Source organism: Echinops telfairi, unplaced genomic scaffold (genome assembly GCF_000313985.2).
Source record: "Echinops telfairi isolate 266 unplaced genomic scaffold, ASM31398v2 ScPeMD7_7;HRSCAF=31, whole genome shotgun sequence".
NCBI classification, from domain to species: Eukaryota; Metazoa; Chordata; class Mammalia; order Afrosoricida; family Tenrecidae; genus Echinops; species Echinops telfairi.
The window spans coordinates 15,808,150-15,820,985 of NW_022103904.1; the positions used below are offsets into that span (position 1 = coordinate 15,808,150).

Genomic DNA, 12,836 nt, shown 5'->3' on the forward strand with positions numbered 1-12,836 from the left:
TGTGCTTTACACAATTGATCTATGTATTGTGATGAATTGTATGAGCCCCAATAAATTGATTAAAAAAAATAAAAAGAGAAATGAAGAGTAAGATAAGCTATAATGTAATACTATCAAATTTTGTTATTTCTAGTTACCCTCAAATAAATTCCAACTCCTAGTGAGGCTGTGTGCAACAGAAGGAAGTCCTGCCTGCTCTCGCACCATCCACACCATTGTCATGCGTGAGGCCGCTGTGTCAGTCCATCTTGGGGGTCTTTCTCTTTTTTGCTGTCTCTTTACTTTGCCAAACATGATGCACTTTTCCAAGGACTGGTCTTTCCTGATAACATGTCCAAAGTAGGAGACAAAATCTCTCCCTTATCACTTATAAGGAGCTGGACTTCTTCCAAAACAGATTATTTAGTTCTGTAGAAGTCCATGGTACTTTCAATAGTCTTTGGCAGAACCATAATTCAAATGCATCAATTCTTTGTAGGTCTTCTTTCAATGTTCAACTTTCACATGCATATGAGACAACTGAAAATACCATGGCTGGAATCAGGTACACGTTAGTCCTCAAAGTAACATCAAATTTATTCAAGTTAAATTATTCCAAACTGCTATTTGCTCTTCTTGAAGAATGACCCAAAAGAATACATTTGATTTTTAAAACAATAATATTTTATAAAGTATTCCTAAATTCAAATATGAATTTCAAAGAGAACATTTGTTGGATCAGTATGCCTGTATTTTAAAATTGGTTTTATCTCCAAATAGTTGCTTTAAATATTTTGTACTTACTATGTTAAATAGCCTACCACTCATCTGTCAATTTGTTGTACTGTGAGATAGTTAACTATCCTGTCTAACACATACTATGATGGCTGCATGTTTTTGTGATGCTGGAAGCTTTATGACCAGTATTTCAAATATTAATGGGGTCATTCATGGTGGACAGGTTTCAAAAGAGCTTCCACACATAGACAGAAAAGGAAAATTGAGGTTGCAATCTAGTGATGAAAAGAAGTGAGATTAGTGAAAAACCTTATGAAGAGCAGTAGGACATGTCTGATAGAATTCAAGATGAGCTTCTCAGGTGGAAAGCTACTCAAAATATCTCTGGAAAAGAGTTACCTCCTCAAAATAAAGTCACCCTGACATTATAGGAGTGAAAATTTTGGGATCTTCATGCATTGAAGTGGCATAAGTGAAAATAAGAATAAAGATTTCAACTATCCATTAATAATAAAAATATGGAATGTATGAAATATGAACTTGGTCCAAATGAAATGGAACATATACAATGTCATAGCCACTATAGGGATGAAATAAACTGGGGTGGAGTGTTCTGAATTGCAAATCCCGTGTTCTAATATACTGGGGATGACAAGTTGAAGAATGGTGGTGTCACACTGTTAGAAAGACCACTCCAAGATCCACTTTGAAGTACAACATTGTTGGTAATAGGATAATATTCATATACCTACAAGGAAGACCAGTTCATATGATGTTATTCAAATTTACAGACCAAGCAATAAAGCCAAAATTGAAGTGATTGAGTATTTCCACCAATTTCTGCATTCTGCATCTGAAATTACAGTTAATAAGATGCATTGATAATTACTGGTGATTATAATGCAACAATTGGAAGTAAACAAGAAGGAAGAGTAGTTGGGAAATATAGTCTTGATAATAGAAATGACCCTGAACATCACATAATATAATTTTGTAAGACCAACTATTTATTCATTGCAAATATAATTTTTCAGCAACATAAACAGCAACTACATGTGTGGACCTCATCAGATGTATTACATAGGAATTTAATTGAATACATGTGTAGAAAAGAACAATGTAGAAGCTCAATATCATTAGTCCAAACAAGGCGTGGACCAACTTGAGGGCACCATCAATTGATCATATGAAAGTTCAAGCTGAAGCATACCAAAATGTAAACAAGTCCAAGAGAGCACAAATATGACCTTGGGCATAGCTCACTTAAATTTAGAGACCATTTCTTGAATAAATTTGATACACTGAACACTAGTGACTAAAGACCAGAAGAGTTGTGGGATATACTCAATGACATAACGAAAGAAATCAAAAGGTCACTAAAAAGACAGGAAAGAAAAGACATTAATTTTGGAATTAATGTCAACAAAGACCCTGAAACTTGCTCTAGAACAGTGGTTCTTAACCTGTGGGTTGCAACCCCTTTGGGGGGTTCAAATGACCCTTTCACAGGGGTCATCTGATTCATAACAGTAGCAAAATTACAGTTCTGAAGTATCAATGAAAATAATTTTATGGTTGGGGGTCACAACACGAGGAATTTTATTAAAGGATTGCGGCATCATTCACTGCTAAAGTGAATGAAGTAAATGACTTGAACAGAAGGTTTCAGAGTGGCTTGAGAATAGACATTAATGTATTATGATGAAATGTGCAAAGATCTGATGTAAGAAAACCAAAATGGAAGAACACACTCAGTTTTTCTCAAGCTGAAAGAATTGAAGAAAAATTTCAAGACTTGAGTAGCAACACTTTGTGCAAAATATGATAGAAAAAGAACCAAGATATGATGGAAAGAATACAGAGCATCACTGTATCAAAAAAAAAAAGTTGACATTCAACCATTTTAGGAGGTAACATATGATCAAGAATCAAAGTTTTACCAGGGTTTTTTTGGTATTGTTCAATGTTTGCTTTTTGTTGTTGTATGGTTTTCAGGAAATGACATCCAGGATAGGTAAACCTATAGACAGTAACTGGATTAATAGGTTCTTGGTGATGGAGCAGGGGTAGGGGGAGACGAAGAGCTAATAACAATGAGTACAAGAAAGACTAAAATGTTCTAAAATTATTGTAGTGATGGTTGCACAATTCTATTCAATATTTTAAACTATTATCTTATATGTGAATTATACATCAATGTAAATTAGACTGTTAAAATTAAAAATAATAAAAATTAAAAAGAAAAAATCATGTTATTGAAAGAAGAGGTCCCAGTCACATTTAAGACATTAGTTACAAACAAACAAACAAAAACAAAAGGTTTCCAGGAATTGGTGGAATGCCAGTTGAAATGTTTGGCAAATGGATACAGTACTGGTGTTTAATTGTCTATGCAAAGAAACTTAGAAGACAGCAACCTATTCAACTGACTGGAAGAGATCCTGTTTGTGCCTGTTCCAAAGAAAGGTGAGCTCATTTACTGCCATCGAGTCCATTCTAACTCATGGTGACCCTACAAGACAGGGAAGAATTGCCCCTGTGTGTTTCCAAGACTGCAACTCTTCCCAGGAGTAGAAAGCCCTGTCTTTCTCTCTCAGATTGACAGGTAGTTTTGAATGACTCACCCTGTGGTTGGCAATTCAAAGTGTAACCACTGTGCCAGAATAGGAACATAATCAAGCACTATTTTTAATATTTTACACAAGAAAAATTTTGCTAAATAGAAAAATTTTTAATGGTTGTATAAGTACATGCACATGAAACTGCCATGGATTCAGAAGGTGTAGAGTGACAAAAATCAATGCTGACATTAGATGAATCTTGCTAGAGAAATGTGTACCTATGTTTTATTAACTATACAAAGGCATTCAGCTATATGAATCATAAAATATTATAGATAACATTGTGAAAATATGAATTCCAGAATACCTAATTGTACTCATGAAAAATCTGTCCATAAGTAACATGCAATCATTCAAAAAGAACAAGGGGATGGATATTAAATGGCTTAGAATCTAGAAAGGTGTCCATTAGGATTGTATCCTTTATTCATATTTATTCAATACATGATGGTTTACTATGTGAAGAAGATAATGGCATTAGGATTGGAGGAAGATTCATTAACAGGTGATAAACAAATGACACAACTTTGCTTGCTGAAAGTAAAGAGGACTTGAAACACTAACTGATGAAGATGAAAGATTACAGTCTTCAGTATGATTACACCTCTATATAAGGAAAACAAAAATCCTCCAAATGGACTAATAAGCAACATTATGATAAATTACGAAGACATTAAAGCTACTGAGGATTATGTTTTACTTAATCCTTAATCACGCATGAACGTATTAGTCAAGAAATCAAATGATGCATTGCATTGGATAAATTTGCAGAACACCTCTTGAAAGTGATAAAGAGCAAAGATATTACTTTGAAGACTACGTTGTGCCTGGCACAAGCCAGGGTATTTTCAACCATCCCATATTCATGCAGAAGCTAGAGAATGAATAAGGAAGATCAAAGAAGAATTGATGCATTTGAAGAACACTGAGGAATACTTAATATATCATGGACTGCCGGAAGAATGAGCAAATCTTTATTTGAAAATGTATAGCTGGATTCTCTTTAGAAGTAAGGTGAATTAGGTTAGTGAAAAAGAATACTTTCAAGAAGACAGACTGACAATAACTGCAACCATGAACTCAAACAGCAATGACTGTGGGAATGGCACAGAACCCAGCAGGGTTTTGTTCTGGGCTTCAGAGTCTCTTTTAGTCTACACTGATGCTATGGCACCACACAAAAGTATATTTAATAGCAATAATTTACTTTTCAAATCCATGGAAAAAACATACCAACATACCTTTCTCAGGACTCAGCTTAAATACTACAGTCTTTAAGACCTATGGGTGAAGCTAAAAGTTTATAATGCTTTATTTCATTCTGCTTCATCATATAATGATTAGTACACATATAGCTTATCTACTCTCCTAAATTTTAAGTTATTTGACAGCAAAGCCCTTTTCTCTCTTCAATTTTATATACTATAGTTCTTATTAAAGTATCTAGGCTACTTTAGATAATTATTTGTAGGTTACAAAATTATATTAAAAACAAATATTTTAATATTAAAATAAAAGTTACTTTTGATATATATTTTATAGTTTAACCAAATGACATAAAAAACTAGATAATCATAATAAATATGATCACATAAAAAATTAAGTTATATAGGGCACTTAGCAAATAATAGAATATATCAGTTTAGAAGATGCTCATGGGCATAATATTTTTCATTTTAAATATAAAATAAGGCACATTAAAAATCTCATAATTCATTACTATCTTGCAGGGAAACTTCTGCAATGTTTGTTACTCATTATGGACACTGATGGTGATGTCCATGATATTAGTTTGCTCAGTAAATAATGAAGGGGGAGCAGGACTTCAAGTCTGATCTCTTAAGCTCTTGCTGTTGTTTGCCATTGAGTCAGTTCTGACTCATGGGGACCCTACATACAGCAGAATAAAACACTGCCTGGTAGAGCATCAACCTCACAATTGTCTTTATGTTTCAGTCCATTTTTGAAGGCTCTGCGCGAATCCATTTTGTTGAGGTCCTTCCTCTTTTTTGCTGTCCCTCGACTTTACCAAGTGCGGTACCAATGTCCTTCTCCAGGGACTAGTATCTCCTGATAACATCTACAAAGTATGTAAGATGAAGTCTTGCCATACTGGCCTCTAAGGAGCATTCTAGCTGTACATCTTCTGAGACAGATTTGTTTGTTCTTTTTGCAGACCATGCTATTTTCAATATTCTTTTCCAGCACCATAAACATTTAGAATATATTTCTGGTGGTCTTTCTTACTCTTTATTTTTATCTCTATATTATTATTTCTGTTCTGTTTTGTTTTTTTATGATTTATGTTAGGTTCCTTAGTTTATTAAGCACAGAAGGAGTGGATGGATAGAGACAATTCCTGATTTTTAATCCAGGCACTATTCTCTTGCTCTATTCACACAACTGCTTCTTGATCCATGTACAGTTTTCTCATAAGCACAATGTAGTGTTCTGGAATGTTCTATTTTCCCCAGGTTATCTATAGTTATGATCCACATAGTTGAATACCTTTCTAAGTCAATAAAACACAAGTAAACATCTTTCTAGTATTCTCGGCTTTCAGCCAAGATTCATATGGCACCCATGTCCTCTTCTGAATTCAACCTGACCCTCTGGAAGAAGTTCCTTGCAAATGCACTCCTGCAAGGGCTGTCGGAAGATCTTCAGCAAAATTTTACTTGCATGATATTAATGATATTGTTCTATAACTTGGGTATTTTTTGGGTTACCTTTCTTTGGAATGGATACAAATATGGATCTCTCCCAGTCATTTGGCCAAGTAGCTATTTTCCAAATTTCCTGGCACAGAAGGGTGAGTGCTTCCAGTGCTGCATTAACTTGTTGCAGCATTTCAATGGATAGTGCATCAATGCCTGGAACCTTGTTATAGAATCATTCAATACTGCAAATTGTAGACTGCATTTTTTTCTTTAGTTTAGTTTATGGAAGCCATTTTACCTTTTTTGTGTGCAGTCTCCCCTTTGGCAAAACAAAAGTTATGAAGACAGTTGTGATGAATCCAAATATTAAATGGCAGTACTGAAGAAGTTCTTCCTCAACCTTGAGTATCTAGTGCCTTATAATCTCTCTGTTGCCTCTGACAACAATTATCTTTCACTGCTACTGGGCTATACATGCCAACTAGCCAGGGCAATGGTCTGGGAAGCAAAATCTTAACACTTAAAAAACTTACCTTATTTGTGGGGAAAAAATAAAAACAAGTTTGAACAACTTTATCAACTATCAGTTATTGGTCAGCTATGTCTCAGTGCTTTACAAACATTTGATCCCTTTCATGGTTACCATGCTTGGTGCAATTTTTCTCTATAGATTCCAGATGGAGAAATAAAGACCACTGCGGTGAAGTGACTTGCCCAAGACCCATAGGTAAGCCAGTCTCTGAAACTGTAATTGCCTTTGTGATACGGCAATTCTTTCTTTATTTTTTATTAAATACTTTTATTGGGGACTCTTACATCTCTTAATACAATTCATACATTCATCCATTGTGTCAAGCATATTTGTACATATGTTGTCATCATTTTCAAAGCATTTTATTTCTACTTGAGCCTTTGGTATCAGCTTATTTTTTCTCCCTCCCTCATCCTCCCTTCCTCATGAACCCTTGATAAGTTATAGATTATTATTTCCATATTTTACATCGTCCTCTGTCACCCTTCACCCACTTTTCTGTTGTTTGTCCCCCTGGGAGGGGGTTATATATCGATCCTTGGGGTCGATTCCCCCTTTCACTGTGCTTCTTTCACAAAGCAGGAATCTTTCTCCTTGGGCTCAGTAGCCTGCTGTTTTGTATCTCTTCATTTGTAATAACGTCCATCATCATCTTTCATACTTAAGAAAAATATAGGAAATATTTTTGAATGTTACTCACCAATTTGTGCTTGTATACAGGGGTTTAGATCTCCGAGGTTTGGTTAGAGATGTCAAATCTCCAAAGGGATTGTCCACATCATCAGCATTTGTAGACTCTACACAACCACTGTTTTGTGAAAAGATAAGAGATGTGTTAGCTTACAAGAAAATAAATGAACACCACTCTAACTTTCAATGGAAATATCCATTGTAAAAATAAACCAAACTTCAAAATGCAAAAATAAACCTTTCTCTCAAATGAGGCTGGATGAAAGAACAATCTATCTTTTAGGAAGAAAAAAGAAATGGTGATTTTTCTCTTCTTTGAGTAAAAACATCCAGGATTTTATCAAGTGTGCACTGAAGTACAAGAGACCCCTGAGCAAATAAACAGGCTATTTGTGCAGCCCAGATGTTCCGTTTAAGGAGCCTGAGAGGAAGCTCTGGGATAAGCAGAGACTTACAAGTGTTGGCTAATAAGCCAATGAGAGCTAATAAGAATTCCACAGAGACAGAAGACTGGGAGAGGGACGGGGGCCTAGATAATAAACAAAACGACTTCAGGAGTTAAAAAGAGATCTGGCGGTTGGGTCCATTTCTGCCAAAGAGAAGGTATTCTAGAGGCAGTTCTAAGCTCCTTAGAACCCTTATCAGCTTTAAGGTGCTGAAGAAAAGGCATTAATAATGAGTCTACGGCATTAAATGCCTAGACCCCTCTTTAGTTTTATAAGTCTCCTTTATTCCAAAGTTATTCTTCAATCTGAAGCAAAGTGGAATGTTCCAAAATGCTGACTGATTTTTTTATCCATATAAAGTTTGATTTCAAGTTAGAAAATAAGATAATACATTATCCTTACTTCATTGTAAGTGAGCATATCATATCTTCTGCATCAAGTTTCTGATTGGCAAGGTCCTATAGCGGTAACATTTAAGTTTTTTATTTAATAAAATAGTCAATTCAGGAAAATAGGAAAATATTACCCTCCCTGTCTTTTGTCAAAAGTTTACAGACAGGAAATACACTGTAGATGTAAATATACTATTTTTTAACAATTAGAACCATTACTTACGTATAGAAAGGAATGTACTTGCTTCTAGTACTTGAACTTACACTAAGGAAAAACATACAGATCATTGGGTTACTGATATTTTTTAATGAGCATAAATAACCACAATACTTAAAAATTATAATTAAAATACAAAGTATATTGCTCATAGTAATTGGTCTTCTAAAATGCAAAACTTCAAAGGAAAATGACCTAAAGACGTAGCTTTGAAGCGATGAAAATCATAAGCAGAATGTTGATTCGCTCCCATCGAGTTCATTTCAGCTCAGACCTTACAGGACCCGAGGCTTCCTGGGGCTTCCAAAACCATGTCTTTATGCATACAGATAGTCCTGCCGTCGCCAGGGTAGCTGGCGAGTTTAAAACGCTGCCCTTATGGGTTCGCAACTCAGTGCTTAACCCACTACGTCCCAAGGGCTCCTTCCCTATTGACAAACAGACGAGGTCTCTTTGTTGACTTTCAATTATAATTAAGTCTTGTTTAATACCCTTCTTGTTGTATTTTCCTTTTGCTGTAGTCTTGTTTAATTATGGGAAATATGGTGTTTGTCGAAAGTGGACCTTTGTCTTCGAAACAGAATTTTAACATTTGGGTGGATCTCACTGATTATCCATTTTCAGTTCCATGAGGCAGCTATGACCTCAAAAGTTAAGTAACTACCTCAATATCACAATTACTTATAGTACTGCAAGATTCTCTGGATTAATCTTGTAATTTTTCTGTTCCATCCCTAGAATCAGCTATTATTCCAAGGAGCATTGGTTCTTCTTATTGGAGAGGGGTGTTATAAGCCAAAATTTGGACACTAAGTATATTATGGCCACTGAGGTGTCACTCCTAGACCCTTTTAGTAGAGAAAGGTAGGGATATACATATTCAGATATCTACAAGGGTAAGTCAAAAAGTATTGGTGCAAAAACAGACATTTTTATTACACAAAAACCTCAAAATGTGAGTCACTAGGACGTCTTAACAAGACTAACACAAGTATATAACTGAGAGAACTTGTCTGTAGCCATTCAATGGTCACAGAGACATGTTTAAACATGTATGGTTTGAAAAAAGTCCCATGCATACATGAACTGAAACCCTAGTAGCAATACTTATTGACCCACAACTGTACATGTACCTATATCATCTATACATTTTCATATCTATTTATCAATAAATATTAAAGTTCATATTATGTTTCCTACTCTATGAAGTTCTCCACGCCTTTCTTCTAAACGGAAGCTTCTTCAGAGAAACCTGGCTCCCCTGATCTATAAAGATCTACTTGTTTTCCTCAGCATTAGTATATATAGTTTAAGCAGTTTCATAATTGCCAACTTAGGTTTTTGAGAGAGGAAAAAAATCCAAATGGAGTATAATGTTTGCAGTTCTTTTAATTTCTGTTTCAATTATACTAATTAGAGCTGTACAATCATCTCCACAATCAACTTTAGAACATTTACTTCCCTCCTGCACCCATAGTTGTAAGCTCTCTGCTTCCCCTTAAACTTCCCACCATCCCCCTTCAAGAAACGATCATGTAATCATTGTCTTTATAGCTCTACCCAACCTGGATTTCACATACAGAAAACATAGGAAACTATTGAAAACAAAAGAAAAACACTGCACTCTGCATGGCAGCAAGGCTATTCACATCCCTGGCCAGAGGGAATTCACTGGAGGCTCAATCCATGGGTGAACCCTGCAAATAGATTTCGGGCTCCCACTGTCATCCATAGCCTTCCCCAAACCAAATGTTCACAATTTAAACTCTGATACCATTACCTCCTTTGAGTTTGAATTTTGTCATTCACAATCCTTGGATCACACAGTGTGGGGTGCTTCTTCCATGGACTAGTGGACTCAGTTCTTTTTACATTCAGTCTTACAGTATCTAGTTGAAATATTCTCCCCATTTTGGTTAGATCACCCCCACACACACACACACACTTAGGTGTAGTTATGTCATTTAATTTTAATACAGATTCATTTTTCGCAATTTTCATCACTGTTTTCCTAACCATCTTTGTATGCTTTTTAATTTTCTTTACATTTAGCAAAGTTTATTCATTGTGGTATTCACATCTATTAAATCATGTCATATCATCACCCTAAATATTCCTTTTAAAGGTCCTTTGTAACACCCCACCTGTCTCTAGACTGATAACTGCTGAGCTGATTTTTATTCCTACAGTTTTGCCTTTTTCAGAATATAATATGAGTGGAATCATTCAGTTATTAGCCTCTGGGAAATTGGCTTCATCCATTTGGAAAATATGCATTAAAAGATTCATCCATTGCAAGATAACTTAGAGACCGACTCATCTCTTACATTACTCATGGGTCCATCTCTTACATTACTCATGGGTGCAATCTGCAATGAGAAAAATTATAGATAAGAACAAGGATAGATGCAATTGGAGTGCCAGGTTCCCTGAAGTATAGACACTCCAGGGTCTCAATCTTAATTAGTGGCAGGCTTAACTACACTCCCTGAACGTAGCCTTAAACCAGTGACAGATTTTACACAAAGGGACAATTCACAATTTGAAGGTTTGCAAAAAAGTATTAACACATTAGCCACATTTTTTCACAGAGAGGATGAAAGGATGAGGCTGGGAACATGAAGTAACTGATAAGATTTCAGACTACTGCCTTCTGCAACTTTAGTCAGGGAACAGGAGACACGTGTCCCCTGTATCTCAGGTGGAGAGTCAGGCCAGTCATTGCTTCATCAGCTCACATGGCTGAGCCATCAGCTTTTTCCCCTGGGCCATGAACCATGGAAGGAGGTGGTCCTGTCTTGTTTCCCTATGGAGTGAACAACTTTTCCCCACAAGCCATGTTTTACATTTGTTACATTTTTATTGAGTATACTGCTATTTGTTATTTTTTTATTATTCATTAATTTATTTATTGGTTTTAGCAATGATGAATTAAAGAAAAAACAAAGCAACTCACTGTCATTCATTCAATTCCAACTGATAACCATTCACTGTGTTACAAAGTAGGACCATTCAGTAGGGTTTTTGATGCTAATCTTTATGGAAGCAGATTGCCAGGCCCTTTTTTCCTGTGGTGCCACTTTGTTTGATCTGCCAAATTATTTGCATTATCAAGGTGCCTGATGGTAATCATTAAAGTTGCTAAAAACACTCACCCATAGATTGAAAAAAAATCATTTTTATTGGGGGCTCGTACAACTCTTATCACAATACATACATACATCGTGTCAAGCACATTTGTACATTTGTTGCCATCATCATTCTCAAAACATTTGCTTTCTACTTGAGACCCTTGGTATCAGCTCCTCATATTTCTCCTCCCTCCCTGTTGCCCCCTCCCTCATGAACCCTTGATAATTTAGAAATTATTATTATTTTGTCTTGCCTTACACTGTTCGACGTCTCCTATTTTTATGTGGACTCCTGGGAACAAAATATTCTTGGAGACGGTTCCAGAATAAATAATACCCTCTGATGTTTGAGTTATGGCAGTACTGATTGAGACATATTACTTTTAATTTACCACCTGATTCCTAATAATTTAGGACCTGATTGCTCACAAGAGAACAGAACTATATAGTGAATCTATATCAGTTGGGGTTTTATTTTATTTGACTTATTTTTTGTGTGCCTTCTGCAAACCAGATGGTCACATCTTAAACTCTGATGCCATTCCCTCCTTTAGATTTGGATTATATTATTTATAATCCCTGGGTCACAGAGGCTGGTGTGCTTCCTCCATGTGGACTTAGTTGACACCTCACTTAGATGGCTGCTTTTTTGAGAACAAGTCTTTAAGACCCCAGGCACTATTCTTTGTGATGGGTGGGCACCATTCCTGTTTCTTCTCCACACTTTGATATAGCATCCAGATCCTCATGAGGTTGAGCACCAAGGAGGGCTATGTCATAATAACTAATTGTTCTTAGATTAGGGCTAGAATTAAAGGCACACCCAAAATCCATTCATGCATCTATGGTTATATATGTCTCTGGTTCACCTTAGACACATCATGGTCATTTTATGTAAGAGAATATTATCAATAGTTTCTGGGCATCACTTACACTGCCATCAATCAAAACTAACTCATGGCCACACTATAAGATGGGGTAGAACTGCCCCTGTAAGTCTCCGCGATCAGCTGGAGTTTTAAAGAGTAGCATCTGGGTGAGCTACTTTCTTTTTTTACCATGTTAATGTAAATATCATAATGACAAGATTAGTCCCAACAAATTTAGACCTTTATCTATTTCAAAATACTGCTTTGGATTATTAACAATTTGAGCTCACTAATTTTTATAAGGATCTTGTACTTTTTTAATGTTTTAATATTTCACTTAGATGAGTGCCATTCAGTTTTATATTGAGATCTGTTAGTTATATTGGATTATTTTACATTTTGATAAAACCATATTTTAAATAATCTTTATAAAAAGTAATTTGCTGACTATTTTTAGAATATGGCCCAATAAGCTATAAGTTTGCTGCTGAAAAATCTCAATATTCTTTTCAATCTTGACAATATTCACATTTGCACACCCAGTAGTCAAACTTGTTGGTG

General features: G+C 35.5%; 1 protein-coding gene across 1 annotated transcript in view; it reads right to left on the reverse strand.

Annotated features, from left to right (window-relative positions):
• SPATA48 (spermatogenesis associated 48) overlaps window positions 1-12,836 on the reverse strand; it is a 94,556-nt gene that overhangs the window by 20,109 nt on the left and 61,611 nt on the right. The window contains exons 6-7 of the mRNA XM_004708168.3: window positions 8,282-8,323; window positions 7,231-7,338 (exon numbers count right to left, since the gene is read on the reverse strand). Of these exons, the coding sequence (XP_004708225.3) occupies window positions 7,231-7,338; window positions 8,282-8,323 (150 nt within the window). The remainder of the gene's footprint in view (window positions 1-7,230; window positions 7,339-8,281; window positions 8,324-12,836) is intronic.